Raw genomic sequence first — 26,666 nt, forward strand, 5'->3', positions numbered from 1 at the left:
CTTGCTTACCAAGAATCTATCTGTCTTTGCCTTAAAAATATTCAGACTCTGCTTCCATCACCTTTTCAGGAAGAGAGTTCCAAAGACTCACGACCCTCTGAGTGAAAAAATTTCGCCTCATCTCTGTTTTAAATGGGCGACCCCTTATTTTTAAACAGTGACCCCAAGTTCTAGATTCTCCCACAAGAGGAAACATCCTTTCCAATTCCACCCTCTAAAGACCCCACAGGATCTTAAATGTTTCAATCAAGTCATCTCTTACTCTTCTAAACTCCAGCTGATACAAGTTTAGTCTGTCCAACCTGCCCTCATAAGACAACCCACCCATTCCAGGTATTAGTCTGATAAACCTTCTCTGAACTGCTTCCAATGCATTTACATCCTTCCTTAAATAAGGTGATCAATACTCTACACAGTACTCCAAATGTGGTCTCACTAATGCCCTGTACAACTGAAGCATGACATCTCTACTTTTGTATTCAATTCCCCTTGCAACAAATGATAACATTCTATTAGCTTTCATTATTACTTGCTGCACCTGCATTCTAGCCTTTTGTGATTCATGCCCTAGGTCAACTAGATCCCTCTGTACCTCACCATTTAGATAATATGCTTCTCTTTTCTTTTTCCTGCCAAAATGGATAATTTCACATTTTTCCACATTCTGGTCCATTTGCCAGATCTTTGCCCACTCACTTAACCTATCTATATCTTTTTGCGCACTTGTGCCTTCCGGTGTCTTGGTGAGTTGGCGGTCGCTTCTCTCCTGCACCTTTGAAGCTCCAGCTTCATTGCTGTAGCTTTTCCTGGCTCTGTGATAGCACCTGTTTGATTCAGAAGTTCGGGCTCAACCTTCTGCTGCTGCTCCTTCTCCCCGGTATCTTCTGTTTTAAGTTGTTGGTGCTCATCCAGAGGTTTGTCTGGTCTGACTGAAGAAGAGTATTTTCTGCCATCTGCAGGGGAGATGGAACAACTGCCTCTGCAAAAAATGAGGACAATTCCGAACTAAAGTTGCAGTCGAGATCATCACCACTGGTGGACCTCTTGGGAGTCACCAATTCAGTGTAGTTAACTACAGTGGTTATTTTGACATCTTCAGTCATTTTGAGGAAGTTGAGGGCAACATAGGCAACTCTGCTCAGGAGAGAAAAGGGTTGATTGCGAATGACATACAGAAATTTGATTAGCTTGTTACCATACCGAAGCAACTCTAGAATCATGTCTATCACCTGTGGTTGGATTCCTCCAGAACCATACTGTGGCTGTGTCTGTTATCTGTAGCCAGAGGTCTTTTAGCCACGGTTCCTTACCCAATAGGACTGTCACACAGGCTCCCGTGTCGATTTGAAATTCGTGAGGTGACCATTTACAGATATGTCAGCATTCCAAAATGCTGAATCTAAGATCTTTAATTTTTCCCAAGAAGTATTGTTGGACTTCTTCTTGCCGTGGCTTGTCTATCTCATGAATTCGTTTGGGATCCACTGCACATATCGAAGTTTTGGACTTACACATCTTTCCAAAGTGTCCCAGGTGGTTGCAGTGAAAGCAGTGCACAGTGATTGCTAGACACTGCTTGCGCCTTTGAGATTTTTTGGCGCCACAGCGCTGACATGGCCTGCCATCATCTTGTGTTTTGCTTGGGTATTGCTTTCCTTGCCCTGAAGTCTCCTTGCCTTTTTGTTGCTTTAAGAGCTGGACTCTTGGGGTTGCTCTGTACCACGGTTTAACTTCACCAAGCACAATGGATCGGTTTGGCTGGTAGACTTCCGATTGTCTGACAATTTGGACGGCTTTTTCCAAAGTCAGGTCTTCTTTAGATTGGAGTACCTCAAAAGAGTACCATCAGCCACACCCACTACTATTCAGTCTTTTATGAGCCCCGACTTAAGGTCACCATACTCACAGCCTTCAGCTAATCTGTATAACTCATATATGAAAGAGTCTATGGGTTGCCTGGACTTTTGAACTCTCTTGTTAAATTTTGCTCGCTGCTAAATTTTATTGCTTCTTAGGCTAAAGCATGTGTCAAAGGACTTCATGACCTCTTCAAAGTTATCGGAAGATTCATTTATTATTTGTCTGAAAATTATGTCATTGGCTATTGTACCTACTGAAATAGTGTATTCACTTGTTCAGCCTGTGCTTTCTTATTGAAGCCTGATGCTTAAAAATCATTCTCCATAATGCACAATTTGACATTGGTCTGGCCCTTCCATCTGCCTTAATTGGTCTGGCAGCGTTGATTTACCATCCATGGCTATTTTCAGCCCAGGGGAATACAGCTTTAATTTTTTTATGAATGGTGCTGCAGTGATCTTTTTTTCCTTCCCGCACTTGTTGGGATTTGACGGGCATCCGCTGTGGTTATGGAGCCATTTTAAATTTCAGCGATTCTGCAGAAAATCTTTTGAACAAATAGTTTTGACCAGCTAGTTGCTTTCCTGTAAACGGGAAATCATGTTTAACCAATTTATTGGAGATCTTTGAAGAAGTAACATGTACTGGGGATAAAGGGGAAGCGGTGGATTTACTGTACTTAGATTTCCAGAAGGCATTTGATAAAGTGCCACATTAGAGGTTATTGCTGAAAATAAAAGCTCATGGTGTAGGGGGGTAACTTATTGGCATGGATAGAAGATTGGTTAGCTAACAGGAAACAGAGTAGCCATAAATGGGTCATTTTCTGGTTGGCAAGATGTAACAGGTGGTGTGCCGCAGGGATCAGTGCTGGGGCCTCAACTTTTTATAATTTATATAAATGATTTGGATGAAAGGTGGAAGGTATGCTTACTATATTTGCTGATGATACAAAGATAGGTAGGAAGGTTAAACTGTGAAGAGGATATATGGAGGCTTCAAAGGGATATAGATCTGCTAAGTGAGTGGGCAAAGATCTGGCAAATGGAGTACAATGTAGGAAAATGTGAAATTGTCCATTTTTGCAGGAAGAATTAAAAAGAAGCATATTATCTAAATGGTGAGATATTGCAAAGCTCTGAGATGCAGAGGGATCTGGGTATCCTAGTGCTTGAATTGCAAAAGATTAGTATGCAAATAAAGCAAGTAATTAGGAAAGCTGATAGAATGTTATTGTTTATTGCGAGGGAAATTGAATACAGAAGTAGGGAGATTATGCTTCAGTTATACAGGGCATTCGTGAGACCACACAGGATTTATAGAGGGGGATTTCTTTTGAAACTTCGATTTATTCAAAATTAGATTTGTAGTTTAATTTTTAAGTTTTTTCCCCTAGTACTGTATTGAATAATAGCTGAGTGCGATCTACTTTCAGTGGACAAATCTAATTGCCTTCCATTTTAGCATCAAAAATTGTTGAATGTCACACTTATTTTCTAGTAATTGATGTGTGTGATGCTTGTTTATCTGCCATCATAACATTTTTTTGCAAAGTGTAAAGTCAACTGCAGGCTTGTTGCAATATCATAATAGGAGTGAATGAAAATTTTGGCTACAAGAATGTTAGTACTGAATTTTTCATAGCGCAACAACCTTTCTGTCTGCTTCAGCACTCTCTAATTTCCACAAGCCCATTTTGTACAATTTTCTGAGGATATTTTTAGCATAATGGGCAACTATACTTCAGCCTGGGCCTTCCTAATACCTGACTAGTTTTAAAATGGTTACTGTATTTTTCTCAGCTAGATACTGACCCAAACAGATTAGCTCACAGCATCTCAATCTAGGTATTTGCACTGCTGAAAAATTAGGCAACCATGAAGGCATCCGAAACAAGGGAACACAAAGCTAAGTCATCAGACAAAATTAGTAGTTATTATCAAAGGAGATATTTTATTAAGCCTTCAGAAGAGAAGTATGATGGAGAGAGGTCATTCCATTTTGGGTTATGTGAAACAATAGTTCCGGAAACTGCTACAATTTTTTATTCTTTCATGCAATGTGAACATTGCTGGCAAGATCAGTATTTGCTGCCCATCCCTAATTGCCCTCTAGAAGTTGTTAGTGAGCCACTTTCTTGAAACGCTGCAGAACCTGTGGTGTAGGTACACCCTGAGTGCTTTTTACTGCATCATTATTTCATGTGGGTGTTGCTGGTAAGGCTAGCATTTGCTGCCCAATTGCCTTGAACTGAGTGATTTGCTAGGTCATTTCAGAAGGCAGCTAAGAGTCAACCACATTGCTGTGGATCTGGAATCACATGCAGGCTAGACCAGGTAAGGACGGCAGATTTCCTTCCCTAAAAGACATTACTGAGCCAGATGGGTTTTTACAATTAGTGATAGTTTTCATTGCAACCACTACTGAGACTAGCATTATATTCCAGATTTTGTTTATTGAATTTATTGGATTTAAATTCCACCAGCTGCTATGGTGGGAATTGAACCCATGTCCCCAGAGAATTAGCCTGGCCCTCTGGATTACTACACCAGTGACATTACCATTACATCGTCGGCTCCCCTTTTCAGAACGGAGTTCTAGGATTTTCACCCAGTGACAGTGAAGGAATGAAGGTATGTATCCAAATCAGGATGGTGTGTGGCTTGAGGAGAACTTGTAGGTGGCAGTGTTCTCATGCATCTACTGCCCTGTCCTTCTAGGTAGTGGAAGTCACAGGTTTGGAAGGTACTGTTGAAGCAGCCTTGGCAAGTTGCTGCCAGTGCATCTGGTATGTGGTTTGGTGGTGGAGGGAGTGAATGTTTAAGGTTGTGGATGGGTTGACAAACAAGCGGGCTGCTTTGTCCAGGATGGTGTTGAGCTCTTTGAATGTTGTTGAAGCTGTGTTCATCCACGCAGGTGGAGAATATTCTATCACACTCCTGACTTGTGCCTTTTCAGTGGTGAACAGAGCTTGGGGAGTCAGGCGATGAGTTGCTCTCCACAGAATTCCCAGCCTTTAATTTACTCTTGTCACCACAATATTTGTATAGTTGGTTCAGTCAAGTTTCTGGTCAGTGGTAACCCCCAGAATGTTGATGGTAAGGGAGTCAGCAATGGTAATGCCATTGAATGTGAAGGGGAGATGGTTGGACCCTCTCGTGAAGATGGCACATGTGTAGTGCGGATGTTACTTGCCACTTATCAGCCCAAACCTGAATCGTGTCTAGGGCTCGCTCCATTTGGACACAGACTGCTCTGGGGAGTCATGAGTGGGACTGAACACTGCAGTCATCAGCAAACGTGCCCACCTCTGACCTTATGGTGAAGGGAAGGTCATTGATAAAGCAACTGCAGATGGTTGAGTTTAGGACACAACCCTGAGGAACTCCTGCAGTGATGTTCTGGGGCTGAGATGATTGGCCCCCAACAATCGCAACAATCTAATTTTGTTCTAGGTATGATTTCAGCCATTGAAGACTTTTTGTTCGAATTCCCATTGACTTCAATTTTAATATGCGTCCTAATCCCACATTCAGTGAAACGTTGACATGATTTCAAGGGCAGTCACTTTCACCTTACCTCTGGAATTCTGCTCTTTTGTCCTTTGTCCATGTTTGGACTAAGTATATAATGAGATCTGGAGCTGAGTGGTCCTAGCAGAACCCAAACTGAGCATTGGTGAGCAGGTAATTGCTGAGTAAGTGGCGCTTGATAATCCTGTTGACGACACCTTCCATCACTTTGCTGAAGATTGAAAGTGGGTTGATGGGGCCATAATTGGTTGGATTTGATTTATCCTGTTCGTTGTGGATAGGTTGCAATCAACAATAAAGAAAATAAGGCAGGACGCAAAATGGGCTGCTTATTAGTTATCCATTTCACTCTACCACCCACAACATTTTTACCCACCAGAAAAAAATACTTTGGATATTGGACATCTGAATTAAAAACAGAGATTGCTGGAAATACTCAGCAGGTCTGGTGGGAGAAACAAAGTTAAGTTTCAGGTGGATGAGTTTTCCTCTGACGAAGCATTAACTATGTTTCTCTCCACAGATGATGCCAGAATGACTGAGTGTTTCCAGCATTTTCTGTTTTTATGCCAATTTTACTACAGTTTGTTTTATCCTGTGGCTGGAGGAAGTTCATATTTATTTTTGGTGGTTGAGGTGGAATGAAAGAAAAGAGAAGACAATTCCAGTGTTGCAGGTGGACTGAAATCAATCTGCTCCTTTGTCAGAGCAGGGGTTTTTACAGGGTGTATGTTTTCTTATCCATTCATGGGATATGGGCATCACTGGCAAGGCCTACATTTATTACCCATCCCAAATTGCCCCTAAAAGGTGACGTTGCGTCTTCTTGAATACAACTGTATGCCTAAGCCATTTCAGGGGGCAGTTATGATTCAATCATATTAGTGTGGTCTGGATACATATATACGAGGCAGACCAGGTAAGAATGGCTGATATCCTCCACTAAAGGATATTAATTACCTAAATGGGTTTTCATTACTGGTCCATTATCATAGCCATTATTCCACTGCACCCCTGCTAATGAATGATTTATTGTAACCTTTAGCAGAAACATTACTTGATTTTGACACTGCACATCCCTGTGACCATGCAAGTTTTTCTTTTGTATTCTAACATTTCTTCTCCATGTCACTTGAAGGCCTGGGGTCTGAGAAAGTAGATGGCTACTGTAAAATATTATGACCTGATGGAATGGTGATTGTGCTTCTCTCAGGATCTGTGATGGACCTGGGACAGGCATGTCATGGATTTCTTGGCAGTCTATTACTGCAACAGTGAAGACACATGCATGAAGCTTTTCTTTTGTTCTTTTGTACCACTGCTGTAAAGAGAAGCAATCTCATCAAAACACACATCAGCAACTCCCTTGACGCTGAAAACAGCATTTTGATGAGCAGTATTAGTGTGAGTATGAGCTTCAAAGAATCAGAAAGATCTTTAAATCCCTAAGAGAGTCAACCAAATATCCTTTGATGTTTCTGAGGAATAGCCAGTATACTTTGCATTATGATTGACATTAACCTCTTCTGATGGTGCTCCAAGATCTACAGTTCTTCATTCAGTGCCTGCACATCGAGTTGACAGCCTTGCCTTGGGTCTTTCATGAAGTTGGAAAGGTTGGCATTTTCTCCTGCAACTGTTACTTTCTCCATGCTGCCCTGCAATGATTTAAAACCCTCTGAGAAGTTGGTGCATAGCAATCAGTAGATTCTACTATCCAAACCATCTGTTGCGCATTGAACAAGGTTGTGTGAAGCCTCTATATGTGCCTGGTGCTCTGCTGGCACTTTTTCCTTCTGTACGCAGGAGTTGACATATCTTGTGTCTATACTCAACTCCATCAGGCCCCACTTTCACACCTGCATTTTGTTTCCATGTGCTCTGTGCCACACCTGTCATTTGTCATCAGTGTTATCTGTAACCCTCAGGTGGGTGTCTGAGTTGCTGTGTGCAAGACAAAGTGTGTGAGATGGGGAGGATGAGTGCTTACCAGAGTTAGGGGTGACTTCATTGTTTTGTTCTTCAGCAATCTTCTTCATTGCCTCCGAGCTTGCTCCATTTGTGTAAAAAATAACACTGTTAACGTTAGTCACCTCAAAAATCTTCTATCTTAGCAATTACTTTGTGAATCTCAGGAGGAAAGTGATATCTACTGAACAGATGGAAGGATATGCAGTATTAAAAAGAAATATAAATTCTCACAAACATAACGTTCATATACCCAACTACTTGGTGAGATTTGAAACAAATTATTCTGATCGCTTCCTCTTCATTTGATGTTAAATGTCAGATTCTTTCCCAATTGTGTGTCTTATGCACAATGTACTGTCTTCTACTATAAGAGAAATGTACAATATTAATGGGCAACTGCAGTGTACAGATTCTGCATTCACAATATGTTGGGATTGAGGAGTGAATTGTCTTAAGGCTAATTGAAATGAAATAAAGATCAAGGAAGAGAACTTCAATGTGCTAGCATATATTACAGGAAATGAGACTTTTGTGTTTCCACGTTACTTCTGAGTGTAGGAATTTATGACCATATGACACCTGTTGCGAGATCCAGACTTACCTCGTTGGCGAATGGAGATTGGAAACTCCACGTCTCTGCAGGCCTTGAGAGTTTCACACACGTGCAGACTGGAAGGGGGTGGTGTATGCGCAATTCGGCGTTTTGTAGTTCTTCGGGCCGAGGACAGGCCAAGTATGCCTGTCTGAAAAGGAAAAGAAGGCACGAAAACCCAGATCATGTGACCTTGGAGCAGGAGTTTAAGAAGAGTCCAAGGCAGGGGACAGGGAGATGTCCCTAAAGAAGAGTCTTAGACAGGGGACAGGGAGAGGTCCCAGTTAAGAAGAGAGAGTGAGGAGCAAAAACAGAGGCGCCATGCAGAAAAAGGGCAGCGTTTCGCAGACTTTAAGTAGTGAGGGAGATCCAAGAAAGCAGCACAAGGTGTGTGGCTCCGTGCGGTGGGTCGTTGGGTCAAAGGTAACCCTTTGCAGCAGTAGTGTTCTGCACGGTGCGACTGAAGAGCTGAAGTTGTGCTTGTGAGTTGGAGCTAGAGTGCAGGCTTGGGAACCCAGGGGAATGGAGTCTCATGAGATGAAATTGAAACCCTGTGAAGTGGGCCATCATTGAGGTTATCTGAATTGGAGTGACTTTTGGAGAGAATTCCAAAGCGAGATCTTCAAAGGTGAAGACTGGAATCCCTTGTGAGCGAGAAGAGTTCCAAATACATTGGTTAACTCACAATGTTTACTAACGTCTGGGTGGTTTGCTGAGAAATCCGTGGGATCTGTCTTGGTCGCATTTGCTATTTAGTGTGCATTGTGTTGTGTTCGACCACAGTTTGCCTGTAAATTCATTTGTACCTCACCCTGATTGTTAGAGTATAGGATAGATATTGTAAATCGTTTTATCTTTCTGACCTTGTGTAAAGCTTGTTTTGTTTGTTCAAAACGCATGGAATCTCGTGGCTTTGTTCTCTTAGCAAGTGTCTTGGATTTCAAACTTTGTCTACCTTAAACAAGGAGTTACTGGTCCCTAACTAGATCATACCAAGAACTTGAGGGCCTGGTCCAGACTCATAACACACCGCTAAGGGTAGTTCTTCACTTTTGTGCTAGTGATTACCAATTTGCTTTTCTGTGGTTCAGTTATTTCCTCTATTTCTCATTTTAAAATACTATTACCTTTGCTGACTTGATAAGATCATGAAACTTCTTCCAACGCTGCAAGGGAACTGTTGGGATTATCAAGGCCCTACCTAGCTATAGCTGCCTCTTTCCACATGACCCATGCAGCTGCGTATACTGGCCTCTTCCCAGGTATTCTAACATTAACATCCCTCCTTTGTCTAATTTGGAGTGGCAGCACTTCCATATCAGCCTAAACTAATCTAGATGCTGTTAATGTGTGTTGGAACAGCAAATTCAGTTACTCTTTAAATTGCCTGCAGTTACATACAACCCATTAAATAAGGAAGTTACACCTTTCCCCTCTCTTCCCCCTTTCTCTGCTGACAGGACTCTTACCCTAGTCCTGCCAACATTATATAAACTGTTGAAGTTAGCCTGCTCTGATTTTGGTTGAATTAAGCCCTGCCCCCATTTCAGTTAGTAGAGATCCAGGAATTTTCAGGTCAACTTGTAAGTAATTTAACATTATTTCAACAGAATTCTTGATATATTCTTTTTCATAATGCCAGTGTTAGCATGGACCATCTTATAATTTGATTATTAGCTGTTCAGCAATAACTATATGTGGTTAATGTCCAGTTACTGCTAAAAGTAAACGTAAATGTAATGTTTGTTGAAATTGATGGAGCCGTACTTAATCAGGTTAGCTGGAGATGTATGTGGAGAAGTGAAAGAAGGATAGTAAGTTAATGTATAAAATTAATTATTATCCTATACAATAAATAAACTTCAATTAAAATCAAGTTATTTTACATGACATTGCAGAGTCTGCAGTAGAAGTAATTTTTCTTTATTTCTTGGAGAATTATTTTAAGTTTCCTAAGACTTTAAGATTTTTTAGAAGATTAAAGCATCCTTGCTTTTTGCTAGGAGTCACAGCAAATGCCTTGGACCTGTCAATGAACCAAGGAGGACAGGCATGGATTTGTTAAGGGCAAATTGCCTTTGACTAACTTAATGTTTTGATAAGGTAACAGGGAGGGTGAATGAAGGCAATGCAGTTAATGCTGCGTAAATGGGCTTTCAAAAGGTGTTTTATAATATAGCACATATTAAGCTTCTTGGTAAAATTGAAGCCCCAGGACAAAAGGAGCAGTACATACATGAATACAAAATTGGTTGAGGGAAAACAGAGAGTTGTGAATTATATATTTTTTTCCCAGGGTTCAGTGCTAGGACCAAAGCTGTTTTTGATGTACATTAATGACTTGGGCTTAGAACTTCAAGCACAAATTTGAAGCTTTCATATGATACAAAAGTTGGAAGTATAGTAAACAATGAAAAAGATAATAGTAGGCTGCTGGAATGGGCAGACATACAGCAGATGAAATTTAATGCAGAAAAGTGAGTTAATGCATTTTGGAAGGAAAAATAAAGAGCACATGCTAAGTGGAATAATTTTAAAGGAGGTGAAGAAAAGAGAGGTTGGATGGGGGTTGGGTGGCGGGTGCTTTTGCACAAAGCTTTAGCAGTTAATAAAGTATATGGGGTCCTGAGCTTTTTATATAGAGGCATATAAAGCCAGGAAGTTATGCTAAACGGGTATAAAACATTAGTTCATCTCCAACTGAAGTATTGTGCCCAATTCTGGACATCAGACTTTAGGAAGGACATGAAGGCTTTGAAGTGGTAAAGAAGAGATTTACCAGAATTGTTGCAGAGATGAGTGATTACGGTAAAATGGATAGATTGGAGACCCTCTGAGGATCACCACCTTGACATGGTGGAAAGGCTTGTGTGCTCCAACGATCTCTTGAGCGATGCCATCTGGAGGTCCTAGCCCCTGGTAGGGCCACTCATGGCGGCAAGGTCGGAAGGAGGTGTCAAAGTGGCAATCATCCTGTTAAAGACAATTGCTAGTTAAACAGGTGTTGGGCATTGATTATCCCATTTAAATAGAATAAAAAGATATAGCTGGAACATTTTGTATGGAGGCTACTTGGAAGTCAGTAGCACTGAAGAGTTGTCTTGAAAATAAAACAGCTTGAGCCAAAAGACCAGCCTGGATTAATTATTTTTCCACAACCTCTTATTGTGAAGAACAGGAGGTGCCAGATAAAGTGTGGTCCAAAAAGTCCTCAATGGCAGTACAAGCAAAGGAAGACTGTGTGTCTGTGGGATCCAGTACCCTGGTTTGTTGGGACTTAAGGATCCAGGTTGCATGCTTGTTTCGGGGTGTCAGAGTTATTCCCGTAGACAGAGAAGATCAGTAGATCGTTCTTAGAAGAAACACATTCTGTTCATTTAGAAAAGGAACTCAGCAGCTACACTTATGCGCTTACAACTCAAAATTCTGTCTTTACACTTCAGACTCTAACTCAAGACTACTGACTACAGAGGTAGCCTGCGCTACTCTGTTAATGGATACCAAGATCATGTGACCTTCCATTACAACATTTGTCTTAAAGGTATATTACACATCAGATTACTATATTCCTCCCCCTTTACTCAGAAATACATTTTACACTTTTCCTCAAAATATCAAATTTTTCAAACAGATAAGTAACTTACAAAGTCAGTCTTTCTGAGAGTTTCCTTATGCCTGTAGAATGTCTCAGCTCTACAGCTTCTGATGGGAACCTCCTTCACCGGAGTCATCTGATCATCAGGCTATTCATTAGGTACCTGCAAATCTGTTTCCTCGACTCTTTCAGGTACAGTCAACCCTTCAGACACATCTGTAATCAGTTGAGTTCTTTCAACAGAAGATGTTGACTCAGTCACAAACACTGGTGGAATCATATCTGGGAATTTTGTTTCTCCTCATATGATCCACATGTGTCCATATGACTTAATCTTCCACTTTCACGTGGTCGGAAAGAGGTCCAGTTATTGCACTTATTTCATCAAACAATCATGTTGGTCCTTCTCTAAAATTCTTCACATATACCTTCTTTCTTACATTAAACGTCCTGTCACAATTGTACAAAAGTAGGGAGGTCATGTTGGAGTTGTATAGAACCTTGGTGAGGCCACAGCTGGAGTACTGTGTGCAGTTCTGGTCACCACATTATAGGAAGGACGTGATTGCACTGGAGGGGGTGCAGAGGAGATTCACCAGGATGTTGCCTGGGATGAAACATTTAAGTTATGAAGAGGGGTTGGATAGACTTGGGTTTTTTTCATTGGAGCAGAGAAGCCTGAGGGGCAACCTGATCGAGGTGTACAAGATTATGAGGGGCATGGACAGGGTGGATAGGGACCAGCTGTTCCCCTTAGTTGAAGGGTCAGTCACAAGGAAGCATAAGTTCAAGGTGAGGGGCAGGAGGTTTAGGGGGGATGTGAGGAAAAACTTTTTTACCCAGAGGGTGGTGACAGCCTGGAATGTACTGCCTGGGAGGGTGGTGGAGGTGGGTTGCCTCACATCCTTTAAAAAGTATCTGGATGAGCACTTGGCATGTCATAACATTCAAGGCTATGGGCCAAGTGCTGGTAAATGGGATTAGGTAGGTAGGTCAGGTGTTTCTCACGTGTCGGTGCAGACTCGATGGGCCGAAGGGCCTCTTCTGCACTGTGATTCTGTGAATTGTGCCAGTCATGTCCAGTTTTCTGACTTCCCTGACTTCTTTCCGCCTTCCCCCCCAAGTTTGACATAATTAGGCTCAATCTCGATTGGAGATAGCGCTTCATCAATAATTCCACAGGCATGATACCTGTTGTTGTATGAGGGGTAGTCCTATAATGGAAAAGAAAACGTGATAGTTTAGTCGCATTTGAATTTCCAGACAAGTTCTTCATACCAGACTTGAATGTCTGAACCGCTGTCTTGGCTAGTCTATTTGAAGAAGGGTGATACGGCGAAGTTTTTACATGAGCAATATTGTTGAGGCTGATAAATCGGTGAAACTCAGCACTTGTAAATATGTTACATTATCTAATAAGACTACTGGTAGTCCGTTGATTGCGAAACTTTGATTTAGCTTGTCAATTGTATTTGAAGTGTTGGAGATTAATCACACCGAGGCATCATTAATACATAGAAACCCCAATTATTACTTGTGCACAAGGGAGAACAATACAATGAGAGCTATTGTGCCGTCTCCAAGCAGAATACACAAACACTTGCTTAAAAGCATTTCACAACCAATCAGTAAATTTTGCACACCTCAATCCACTTATTGCATACATTAACTGACCAATCCATGTTTTAGTTAATTTCCATTCCTACACAACAGGTGCGGTGCCGACACACTTGGTTATCACAACTTTGATTACATTCGGCCCGAGAGAGAGACACATGGAATGTCTCAGGGCTCATCCTACAGTAGTCAGACAAGATGATATTGTTCTTCAAGGTTGCATTTTTTTTCTCTTAGGCCTAAACATTTAATTCAATTTCTCCATTAACCCTTTCAGTACTAAGTGGGTTCCCTATTTGTCTAGGCCACCACAGAAGATGTCGACGACTTCACTTTATATATGCCCATCCGTTTTGAGTGAGCATCAATGATAAGTAGAAACATTGTTCCCATGAAAGGTCCCACATAGTCAATGTGTAATCGTACCCATGGACACCCTGGCTACTCCCAAGGGTGTAATGGAGCTGTTGAAGGTGACTTTTGCACTTGCTGACATTGCATACAACTTCTCACTAAGGTCTCTATTTCTCCATCTATCCCAGGCTGCATACTATAGCCTTCATTTGGGAAATTCCGGGATGTGTGCTGTAAAGTTCAGACAACAATGGCTTTCGTCCTTTTGGAGGAACAACCACTCGTGCTCCCCACAATACGATACCTTCCCGGCTGGTTATTTTGTATTTTCTCTGGAAATACCATTTCATTTTGTCTGATCCCTGTTCTTATGATCAATCATGAAGAACTTCTCGTACTTTGGGTAAGACTGGGTCTCAACCTGTTAAATCTCCAATCTGTCCAGCACATATCGGTGATGAATCCAGGAAGTTCAATAATTAAACAAATTTTTGAGGGATTGGAACATCCTCATCACTTACTCGCATGGGCAAATGACTAAGTGCATCAGTGTTTGCAATTTGACTTCCGGGTCTATAAATGAAAGTATGCTCATACGCTGCCAAGATCAATGCCCATCTTTGTATTCTTGCTGAAGCTATAGATGGTATAGCCTTGTCTTCTCTGAATAATCCCAGCAAGGGCTTGTGGTCTGATATGATAGTAAAATGACGACCGTGTACATACTGGTGAAATTTCTTAATGCCAAAGATGATTGACAAGCCTTCTTTTTCTATGTGAGTACCCCTTTTCTGCTGTATTGAGTGTTCTTGACACATATCCTATAGGCCATTGTGACCCATCGTCCATTCGATGGGAGAGCGCTGCTCCCACTCCATAGAGTGATGCGTCACATGTCAACACCAACTCTTTCTTCGGGTCAAAATGTACTAGTAGGGTAGATGATTGCAACAACTGTTTCACTTTTGTGAAAGCTTCTTCCTGTGGTGCTTGCCAAGACCATTGTTGGTTTTTCTTGAGCAGTCGACAAATTAGGCAAGAAACGTCCACAGTAATTGATCATCTCCAAGAATGATTTGAGTTCAGATGTATTCTTTGGTGCTGATGCCTCTCTCTAAACTGGGTGTAGGCCTTGTGAATCTACTTGTGACCTAGGTATGTCACCTCTTTCGCTTGGGATGTGCAGTTTTCTTTTTTCAAACACACTCCCACCTGCGAAAAGCATTTCAAAACTTCTCCCAAGTTTACCAAATGTTCCTTTTCAGTGAGTCCTGTCACCAGAGCATCATCTAAATAAACTACAACATGGGGCAGTCCCTGTAGTACATTTTCCATGGTTCTTTGGAATATGGCGCCACTAAAGATATGCCAAAAGATAAACGGGTATATTGATTGGTACAACACTTTGTGTGTATTAATGGTGACAAACTTCCAGGAGGCCTTCTCTAATTTCAATTGTTGATAAGCATGACTCATCTCAAGCTTCATGTAGGCAGTTCCACCTGCCAGTTTAGAGTGCAAGCCTTCAATTTTTGGTGTGGGGTGTCTGTCCAACTTAGCCACTTTATTGACTGTTAATTTGCAGTTCCCACAAATTTGAATGCTTTGGTCAGGTTTGAGAATAAATACAATTCATGCTGCCCATTCTGACAACTGCACTGGTTGTATCACTCCCAGTTTTTCTAATCTGTCCAGTTTGGCGTCTACCTTTTCCCGCATTGTTTAAGGTCTTAGCTTCATGAATCTGGGTGTTGCCTCTGGATCCGCATGAATTTTTGCTTGTGGCCCCTCAATCTTTCCACGTTCGTCCTTGAAGACTGAGGTATATTTTTGTAGTAGCTCTGAGAGCCTATTAGTTCTCAGTTGGAAGATTTCAGCCCATTCCAATTTAATTTCTTTCAGTCAGTTTGTCCGAGGATACTAGGTCCCTCGTCTGCTATCACCATCAAGGGTAATTTCACTGTTTGACCTCTGTAGCGTACTGTGACTACTTACACCCTTGACTTGTGTGTCTTCAATTTGGCATCTGTTTCTTCCAAATTTAGTTTATGTTCCCCATGATTCAGTTATTTAAAAGTATGCTCACCTATCACTGTAGTGGACGCTCCTGTAACCACCTCCATTCTGATCGGCTCTCATTCTCTCTCATGGTTACATAAGTTCTGTTCTTCCTACCTTTAAATTAAGAAACAAATATATCTGAATCTATTACTTCAGGTTTTTCAATGCTGTAGATCACATTGGGATTTTGGTTTTGTTTGAAAGTCTGCATGATTTCGATGACAGAGAAAACATTTGATTTTTAAACTGTGGTTCAATACAAGGTTGCCTGCTTCCACCTCTGTTACCATTATGCCATGTTTTCACTGCTAAGTCATCTCTTTTTATTTGTCTGCTAGCAGTGGCTGCTTCCTGCTTCTGAACAAAGCCTTGTATTTTCACACTTTTTTGGCTGAGGCTCCCTGCCTAACGTGGAGGACATCACCATTTTGCACTCCCTGTATGGCTTTTGAGTCCATCACTATGCCCTTCCATTGCCAGAGCAATTTCCAATGTCTTCTGAAAATTCAAATTTGTTTCAGACAGAAATCTCTTCTGAATCGCATCTTCATTTACACTGCACACCAAACAATCTCTACGCATATCATTGATAGATGTACCAAACCCGCAATATTCTGTTAATTGCTTCAGACTTGCCACATAACCAGCAACTGTCTCCCCCATGGCTCTATTCCTTGAGTTAAATTTGAACCGTTGCATCGTCACTGAGGGCTTTGGCTGGTAATGACTCTTTGTGAGGTTCACTAAGTCATCAAAACTTTTTAAATCTGGGGCACTGGGCGCCAAAAAATTTCGAATTAATCCATGTGTCTTACTCCCACATGGATAAGAGGATCGTTTGTTTCTTCTCCTCCCCCGCAATGTCGTTTGCCTGGAAGAAGAAAGCAAGGCGTTCAATATGATGAGACCAATCGTCCGAGGCTGAATCGAAAGGTTCAACTCTTCCAAATTGTGGCATGCTCTGAGGGGATTGCTTCGACGATCAGGATGGAGATTTTTCTTTACTTACAATTGCCGTGCAAGGTATAGCCCGATTTTGGTTCTCTTGATTTCCTTTGTTCTTTCTTGCTTTATCTGGCCCTTTCATGTCCTTTTCTTGCTTTTTACTCTCGTCGCCAGTTTGTTGGATCCGGTACTCTGGCTTGGTGGGACTTGAGAATCTGGGTTGCACACTTGTTTCGGGGTGACCAAGTTGGTACCATAGACAGAGAAGACCAATAAATCGTTCTTAGAAGAAACACATTCAGTTTATTTAGAAAAGGAACTCAGCAGCTACACTTGTGTGCTTACAACTCAAAACTCTGTCTTTACACTTCAGACTTTAACTCAAGACTACTGACTACAGGGCTAGCCCGTGCTACTCTGCTATTGGATACCAAGATCATGTGATCTTCCATTACAACGTTTGTCTTAAAGGTATATTACACATTGATTCCTACAGCATCTTTGTGCTGAAAAGGCAGAAGGAGGCTGCAACGGCAAGGTGCTCCCGATCATCATGTTTTGACACGTCACCAAAAGCTGACCACCAACCTGTCAAGATTTTGTGGACATAGACGGCGTCCCAGGGTCCCCATCTTAAACAAAGCCACGTGCAGGCTTCTACCAGGTCCATTTAGTGATGGAGAATTGGCAACGGGGGCAGGGCAGTAAACCTGAGAGTCCCTAGTCAAGGCAGATGCTTGAAGGTTGTTGTACACCTGTGTTGGGACAGAGTTGTCTTTGAGTAGCAGATCTGTGAGTGAGCAGTCCTCTTCAGGATACCCTCTGCTCACCCCAAATGTGGAAGGGTCTAGAAAAAGTGCCCCTAAAAATGGGCTCTGCTGGCTGGGGAACCACATCCTACAGGACCACCATCTTATTGATCAAAGAAAATTTTACATTTTGCAACTTGGAATCGCAAGGGTGACCACCCGGAAAGAAGAAGTGCGACCCAAAACTCCAAATTGACACTGCTGCACTCAGTGAGCCCTGCCTACCTGGAACAGGCAGGAGGATACACATTATTCTGGAAAGGAAACACTGACAGTGACCTTCATATCCACGGAGTCAGTTTTGCCATTTAGAATAGGATCTTGGATGCACTGGCAGAATTCCTCAATTGTATAAAAGAAAGGCTCATGACAACTCACCTACAGCTCAACCATTACCAATATGCCACCATCATCAGCACTTTTACCCTGACCATTGACTCTGATGAAGATGTTAAGGAAAAGTTCTATTCTAACCTTGATGAAGTTCTCAATACAGTGCCAAAAGAAGAAAGATAATTCTTCTAGGGGACTTCAATGCCAGGGTTGGCCTTGATGCCGGTGTCTGGAGAGGAACCATGAGAAAAAACATTGTGGGAAAAACCAGTGCACATGGTGTCCTCCTGCTGACAGTGTACTCAGCATCGCCTCATTATGACAAATACCCTCTTCCACCAGAAGGACAGATACAAAACCATACAAAGACACCATAGATCAATGCACTGGCATCTCTTGGATTATGTCATTGCTCGAGTCAAAGATCTAAGTGATGCCCATATCAATCGATCCAAGCAGGGGACTGATGCTTACTGGACAGATCATTGAGTTGTTTGATCGGTGATGAACATCTACCAAGACGTCGAAAGAACCAAAAGTTCTAGAGGAAGAAGATCAATATCTCAGCCCTGTTATGATTCTAGGTCAGACTCCTAGGTTGCTGATGAGATCCGTTTAGGGAATGAAACACATTGTGTAAAGTCGACCAAGTTTGAGATTCTAGACACTTGCTAATAGAATAAAGCCACAAGGTTCCAAACAAAAATAAATATTACCATACAAGGTCAGAAAAATAATGCAATTTACAACATCTATCTTACATTCAGGGTAATTATAAGGTATATATGAATTAACAGGCAAACTGTGGTCGAACACACTACATTACACAATAAATGCCAAATATGACCAAAACAGATTCCACGGGTTTCTCAATAACCAGCCCATCAGTGACATCGTGAGTCAACCAATCTCATGGAAACTTTGCCTTTCCCACGAAGGTTTCCAACCTTCACCTTCGAAGATCTTGCTTTGGAATTCTCTCCAAAGGTTGCTCGAACTCAGACAGCTTCAACGAAGGCCCACCTCAGAGTTTCAATTTCGACTCCTGAGATTATGTTTCCCTGGATTCCCAAGTGCGTTCACACATCAATTCACAAGCACAACCTCAGCTCTTTGGACTGGGAAGCAGACCACCACTGCTCCAAAGGGGTATCTTTGCACCAGTAGCCCGCAGCATGGAGTCACCAACTTTCTGTTGCCTTCTTGGATCTTCGGGCCTTCTCCTGAGCCCTCTTCAATTACCAGACTCGGATGGCATTGACAACGGCGCAGTTCGCAGGTTTCAGTCTCATCTTCTGAGATTCTGCCCCCCCCCCCCCCCCTGGATTCCTGAGTCTGCACTCAAACAGCAACTCGCAAGCACAATTTCAGATCTTCGGCCACGCTGAGCAGAACACTACTGCTCCAAAGTGGGTACCTTTACTCCAAAGGCCCACAGCACGGAGTCACCAATCTTTGGCTGCCCTCTTGGATATTCAGGGCTTCTTCTGAGTCCTGTTCAATTACCAGGGCTTCTTCTGAGCCCACTTTACTTAAAGTCTGATCCCCATAGACCTTTCTCTAATTGGGGCCTGTTTCTCTGCTCCTTTCTTTTTTCTCAACTTAACTGTTTCTGTCCCCTGTCTCGGTCCCTTACCTAGACCTTTTTGGGACCTCTCTCTCCTTGTCCCCTGTCTTGGACACTAGTCTTTCATGGTGCTCCATTCCTGGTCACCTGACCCGGGTTTTTCGCACCCTTCTTTTTGCTTTATGCGCAGGTGGGTTGGGCCTATCCTGGGCCTGAAGAACATAAAAATGCAGAACTGTGCATGTACAGCCCGCTGCTGGCCTGTGCATGCACAGAAAGTCTAAGGTCCATTGGAAGTTGAAGTTCCTGACCTTCGAGCTCAACACTAAGGTTGGGTTTCGTAACAGCCCTAAAGCAGCTGGACCAAAGAGAACAATTTTAAGTGCAGCTCACAACCAATCTAGTATATCTTCACACGCCCAACTCGTTTTCAGAATTGGGATCAATTAAAGCCAGCTGTACTGGACTCCTGTGTGTAGACCATTGGTTTCAAGCGTTGTCACCACCAGGGCTGAAACATGTGACATTCTGGAACAAAAATGAGCTTTCATTGCCTGGCGTAACAACCCAAGAGTGCACATCAAGAAGGCAGCATTCCAGTAGCTCAAGACACCCAAAGACAAGCCTGGAAGTTAAAGAACATTTGCTGAGAAGAGAAAGCCCAAAAGATCCAACAGTATGCTGACCATCATGACATGCAAAATTTTTTTGAAGCCACTAGGGGCATGAATAGACCAAGGTCAAATGGACAGAATGCTCTTCGTTCACAGGATGTTGTCTTTCTTGTTAAGGGTTATAATGCCACCTGTCATTGCTGGAAAGAACATTTCCAACAATTGCTCAATCATGAATCCACAGAGACAGTTGATACTCTCCGGGCAATCCTTGTGGTAGAATCCATGGGTAAACCACTATTGATGGGAGAGCTGCAACAAGCAATCAAAGGAATAGAAAACGACAAAGCTTGTGGCCCACATGGCATTCCAACCGAAATCTTCAAAACTGTTGTTTTTATCTCTCACATCAAGACTCCATGCACTCATCCTATGGATTTGGGAGGAAAAAGGAGTAGTAAAGAACTTGAATATTGTTGTAAAAAGAAGAATGCTGTTGAAACTTTTCATCTTGCATTTATTGGCACAGGTGCAAGAATATCAAATTTCAAAGGGAACAGCAATTTATACTGCATGAGAAAGGGTGCTGGTTGGTTGGTACGTGGACTCTAATTGGTCTATGCATTGCCATGGAACGTGCTTTGGGGACAGTTCTCACCCAGGCTTTTATTGAAATTCAAAAAATGCACTCTGGTTGTGGTGTTGCCATGGGGAAAGCACCAGGTGACAGTTATCCCCCATGCTTTTGTTTAACTGAAAAAGGCATAATGCCTGGACATAGACTTTCTGTTTCCAGAGGACAGGGCTTTGCACATGAACACATGTAGCTTCCAGCAAGGGTAAGTGAGCCACGTCGTGAGCTTGACTGATAATCTTAAATTGGTTGTAAGTATAATTTTTAACATATTCGGGTTCAGTAAGTGCTGTCCAATCGCAGAATCACATCTAGTGTTAGACACTATGGCCAGAATTTTCCAGCTCCGTTGGTGTTGGGCATCATGGTGGGTGGGTGGAACGACAACAATGTGGTGAGAAGGCCAAAAATCGGTTTCACGCCAGTGTGGAAGCACAGGGGGATCATCTGATGGTGTCTGCCATGGCGGAATGCCAATCCCACAGGAGACCGGTGTGAATCTGCTTTGCACCCTGCTAATGGGATGCAAAGTAAGGCCCAACCAGAATCCTTCCCCCATGCCAGATTTACTGTTATGCCGGTGGCAAAGCACGCCAGCCATGAACACGTCTGGACAAGTGTGATGTGCGGAAGTCGGGACTTAGGTTTAGGGCCTTGCCCAGATTGCGGACATCTGAGGAAAAGAAAATGCTGGAGTCCTGCAGCTACAGGACCCTGGAAGAACACGTGTCGTGTGCTGGGTGGAATCTGATGGACATGGCTTTGCCCCGAAGCAGCTCCCGTAAGGTGGGAGGTCTACGTTGACGTCTTGAGTCTGCTTCGGAACATCACTGTCTAGGCCATGGTCTGCTACAGATGGTCAGCGAGGGGGCGGGGAGGAAGGTCCAGCTGTGAGTGAGAGAGAGGATGGTTTACCGGAAGGGCGGGTTGGTGGGAGAGGAAGGTCTAGGTTTTATTTGGAGAGGAAGGTGTATTGGGATGGGGGTGGTGAGGTTGGGGGATAACAAAGGTGTCGGGGGGGTGTGTGATTGGGAGGGAGGGGGCGGGTGAAACAGGGGAGAATGCAGCATGTGGGAAGGTAGGTGTAAAGGGTAGGCAGGTGCAAGGGAAGGAGTTCAGAGGGGGGAAGGAATTCGGAGGAGGGAAGGACTTCGGCAGGGAGGAAGGAGTTCAGAGGGGGGAAGAAGTTCAAGGGGAGGAAGGAGTCTGAGGAGAGGAAAGGGAAAGGAGTAAGTGTAGAGGAGGGAGTAAGGGGGGATGTACAGGTGAACATACAAGGCAGGGGTCTGTGGAGTCAATGACTGCCTTCTGGTGAGTGAACTGAGGGTGGGTGTGGTAGGAGGGAATGGTGAGTATGAGAGGGGGCAGTGAGTCAGAAGAGTGGAGAGGGTGAGGGTGCGATGGTAGTGGTAGAACGGATGGCGATTGGTGGTTGATGGGGATTTGGAGGCAGACATGGACCCTGGGGGTGGAAAGGAGGAGTTCGGGGAGGTCAATGTGGATGGAGGTGGGATTCTCAGGAAGGTAGGGAATGAGCACGTTCACCTGGACATCCTGGAAAGTAAAGGGTTCTAGTTGGTAGGTGATGCCAGGGGGCTCAGCAGTGATGGGGGAAAGGACATGGGTGACTGGGGGAGGGGAAAGGATGGGGGGAGCTGAGGAGAAATTTAATGACTGCCATGGCTATCAAAATCGAAAGTGAGTGGAGCCCCATAGGGCACAGGTGTTGCATGGCAGTATGATCAGTGAGTAGGCGGAGATGCCAGTCAGCTCAGATGGACAACTGAAAGAGAACCCCAGCAGGCAGCATTGAAAATGTCCAGGACATTGAGATGAGTGTGATGGAGGAACGCTCCATGTGCGTGGGAGAATGCTTGCACGAGGCTCCGAAAAGCCCTGTGTAAACAGGGACTTCTATTTGTAAAACCAAAGGTCAGCAGAATTCTCCAGGTGAACCTTGTACACTATAGGGCTGATATTGGCAGAACTCTCCAGAAAGACCTTGGAGATCACAAGGAATTAACTAGATAGGAGACAGAAAGTGGGGGGTGGCGTGGGGGGGTGGGGGTGATGAGGATAAGCAGATAAGGTAAAGACAAGCAGTATCAGGCTAGAACGAGATAAAGAGGCCCTGCTTGGGTAAGAAAAAGATACGTACCTGGGACTGGGGACATCTGCTTATTATGTGATTATGTACTGGCAAGATTGGAATTTGAATAATGCAATGTAACTAACTGTGTATAAAAAAGATAGTTTTCCTGTAATCAGTAGACTTCTGTTTTAGCTGGTCTAAGGCAGACTCTCCCTGCATTCGCTTCAATAAAACGATTGTTAAACTGTATCTGAGTCTCCTGTGGTCAATTCTGAGAAGGCACCACAACAATCTGGCATAGTCAGCAGGATACTCATCTCGGACCATTGGAGCAGCACTTCAAAACGGGTGAGTATAGTATATTTTCCACCCATAGTTAGTGTAGTAAGCCGACCCAAAGATGGTCTGGTCGAGTATCAAAGAATCTAAAGGAGAACTCAGTACAGGAAGCGCTGAGAGAAGAGAGGTCGCTAACGAAAGGTCAAATCTGCGCAGGGGCCGTAGCCAAATCCGCACTGGTGGTATCCACGCAGGGGCTGAAAGGTAGTCAAATCCGCACTGGTGGTATCCACGTATGGGCTGTAATAGAAGACCGTGCCGGTTGCATCCGTGCGGAGAATGAATAAAAAAATAAAATGCAATCAGGGAAGGAGGAGAAAGAGAGCACCATAGACCTTGACTCGGGGTTGGAGGGCTCCATCACGATGCTTATAGCAGAAAATTATTAAGACAATGTGGAAGGATGGGTGGGACCTGAAACGTGCCCCACTGAATTTTTGGTAAATTACTTAAAAATGAATTGGTCTAAGTCACAAGAGCTGTTTATGCTGCAGAGAGAGAGAAAGAGAGAGGGGTACCCCTAATGAGCAGTGGCAGACAGGAGCAGAGGAAATGTGAGCTTCAGTTGGTTTGATTGTCCCTGTAGGTGAAGCCTCCAACGTCCCTTTACTTCACCCCCGCCCCCATCCCCCACCCGACTGCTACATGAAGTTTTGTTTAGAGTATGAAAGTGTTTTAAGTCATTAAGTTCAATGTTATGAGAATGGAAATACATACCTTTATATACATATGTGTGTTTGTGTGCAAGGAAGCATTTGTATGTGAGCTTTAATGTGTTTTCTTTCCTAAATTGTCATTTGTGTGTGGAGTTCAGCACTTTAGAGTCAAAAGCCTCAGATTAGATTTAAGGAAAAGTATACTCATACGTTCCAATGGTTTGAGTAGAAGGTTCGAGTTGAGATTTCCGGCAAAATCGCAATTCCAATGTATTGTAAAGATAAAACAGGGCTTTCCTTTGTTTGAGATGAACCAGCCTTTGTAAAAAAAAACTACCTGAAATTTGAAAGGATTCTAGGAAAACCAAAAGGCATAAACACACAATCTGGGTGGTTCCTATTGATAAAAAGGGGTTTCTTTTGAAGAGATGAATTAAATAGGAAAGGAAATCTGCATCCCCACAGCACTGTTTGAATTTGGGACAATCTTGAAATGTGGAAAGTACAGTGTAATTTAGCAGGCTACTTTTGAATAACTGGGATGCTATCCAAGATAAAGAATATGTGTTGATAAACATGTGGGATTTTTAATCTGGATACAAATTTATACACATGAGAATAGTGTAAATTATAGTTCTTACAAAGTTTAAAAATTTGACAAAACAAAAACAGAATTACCTGGAAAAACTCAGCAAGTCTGGCAGCATCGGCGGAGAAGAAATCAGTTAACGTTTCGAGCCCGCATGGCCCTTCGGCAGAACTGCAGCATAGTTTCAGCAAGGGAGAAATATAAATTGGTTTAAGGTGGGGGGGGGAAGAGACACATTGAGGGTGTGGTGTGAGCAGATAATCAAAGGATGTCACAGACAAAAGGGTCAAAGAGGTGTTGAAGGTGGTGGTCTTTGTCTGAGAAAAGTGCTAATTAAGAATGGAAAACAGGATATTCAAAGTACAGCTCTAGTGGGGGTGGGGTGGAAAGACTAAAGGTTTTAGTTTTTGCTTCCAATCTCCACCCCTCCATCATCTTCACATGGTCCATCTCTGACACTTCTCTTCCCTTCCTTGACCTCTCTGTCTCAATTTCTGATGATAGACTGTCCACCAATATCCATTACAAGCCTACCGACTCCCACAGCTACCTCGACTACAGCTCCTCACACCCCGCTTCCTGTAAAGACTCCATCCCATTCTCTCAGTTCCTTCGCCTCCGTCGCATCTGTTCTGATGACGCTACCTTCAAAAACAGCTCCTCTGACATGTCCTCCTTCTTCCTTAACCGAGGTTTTCCATCCACGGTCGTTGACAGGGCCCTCAACCGTGTCCGGCCCATATCCCGCGCATCCTCCCTCACGCCTTCTCCTCCTTCCCAGAAACATGATAGGGTCCCCCTTGTCCTCACTTATCACCCCACCAGCCTCCACATTCAAAGGATCATCCTCCGCCATTTCCGCCAACTCCAGCATGATGCCACCACCAAACACACCTTCCCTTCACCCCCCTTGACGGCATTCCGTAGGGATCGTTCCCTCCGGGACACCCTGGTCCACTCCTCCATCACCCCCTACTCCTCAACCCCCACTTATGGCACCTCCCCATGCCCACGCAGAAGATGCAACACCTGCCCCTTCACTTCCTCTCTCCTCACCGTCCAAGGGCCCAAACACTCCTTTCAAGTGAAGCAGCATTTCACTTGCATTTCCCCTAACTTAGTCTACTGCATTCGTTGCTCCCAATGCGGTCTCCTCTACATTGGAGAGACCAAACGCAAACTGGGCGACCGTTTTGCAGAACACCTGCGGTCTGTCCGCGAGAAAGACCCAAACCTCCCTGTCGCTTGCCATTTTAACACTCCACCCTGTTCTCTTGCCAACATGTCTGTCCTTGGCTTGCTGCATTGTTCCAGTGAAGCCCAACGCAAACTGGAGGAACAGCACCTCATCTTCCGACTAGGCACTTTACAGCCCTCTGGGCTGAATATTGAATTCAACAACTTTAGATCTTAAACTCCCCCTCCCCCCATCCCCACCCCGTTTCTTTTTCCCCCCCCACCCGCTTTTTTTTCAATAATTTATATAGATTCTTCTTTCCCCACCTATTTCCATTTTTTTTCTATCTAAAACTAAAACCTTTAGTCTTTCCACCCCACCCCCACTAGAGCTGTACTTTGAATATCCTGTTTTCCATTCTTAATTAGCACTTTTCTCAGACAAAGACCACCACCTTCAACACCTCTTTGACCCTTTTGTCTGTGACATCCTTTGATTATCTGCTCACACCACACCCTCAATGTGTCTCTTCCCCCCCCCCCCACCTTAAACCAATTTATATTTCTCCCTTGCTGAAGCTATGCTGCAGTTCTGCCGAAGGGCCATGAGGGCTCGAAACGTTAACTGATTTCTTCTCCGCCGATGATGCCAGACTTGCTGAGTTTTTCCAGGTAATTCTGTTTTTGTTCTGTTTTGGATTTCCAGCATCCGCAGTAGCTTTTAGCTTTTTGTTTTTAAAAATTTGACGTTTGATTCCTGATAAAGTCCTCAAAAGGCAATTTTTATTTTAAAAGGTTTGACAACAATTGACACTAATTCAAATGCTGCCAGCTTTTTGTATGTGTAAGTTTGTTCCCAAAATATAAGGTTAAGTTCAAGACCTTGACAAAGTTTGGCAGAAATCCAATTTTTGGCAGATTTAATGAATCTGGGGTAATTCTAAAATGAAAGAAGATCAGACACAATCTAGTGGGTTACTTTGAGAAAATAAAATGTTGTTTGAGGAGAAGATAAGGAAGCAAAACATGTTGATGCTTGGAATCAAATAGAAATGTTTGATTTCTGTTTTAAAAAAGTTATGAGACTACTTTATTGGATTGTAAAGTCTCTCCAGACAACCTGAACCGAGATAAGATGGTAGCTTGCATGTGTAAAATGGTATGAAAGAATGATTAAGTGTAGGAGATAGAGTTAGGGAAAGAAGACACAATATACAAACTGTTTTAAGAGAACTGAATTTGATAATCTGACCATCACCTGAGACATTGGAACCTCACAGGGGGAGATAGCAAAGTTCTAGAGACACAGATCCCCGTTGACATGGAATG

At 43.1% G+C, this 26,666-nt stretch overlaps 1 protein-coding gene across 1 annotated transcript in view; it reads left to right on the plus strand.

The window, feature by feature from the left end:
• Positions 1-26,666, plus strand: part of LOC144699540 (dynein axonemal heavy chain 17-like) — a 785,608-nt gene that overhangs the window by 17,296 nt on the left and 741,646 nt on the right. Inside the window, 1 exon segment of the mRNA XM_078570587.1 lies at positions 15,980-15,993. Within this exon segment, the coding sequence (XP_078426713.1) occupies positions 15,980-15,993 (14 nt within the window).

Source organism: Cetorhinus maximus, chromosome 24 (assembly GCF_964194155.1).
Source record: "Cetorhinus maximus chromosome 24, sCetMax3.hap1.1, whole genome shotgun sequence".
Lineage (NCBI taxonomy): Eukaryota > Metazoa > Chordata > Chondrichthyes > Lamniformes > Cetorhinidae > Cetorhinus > Cetorhinus maximus.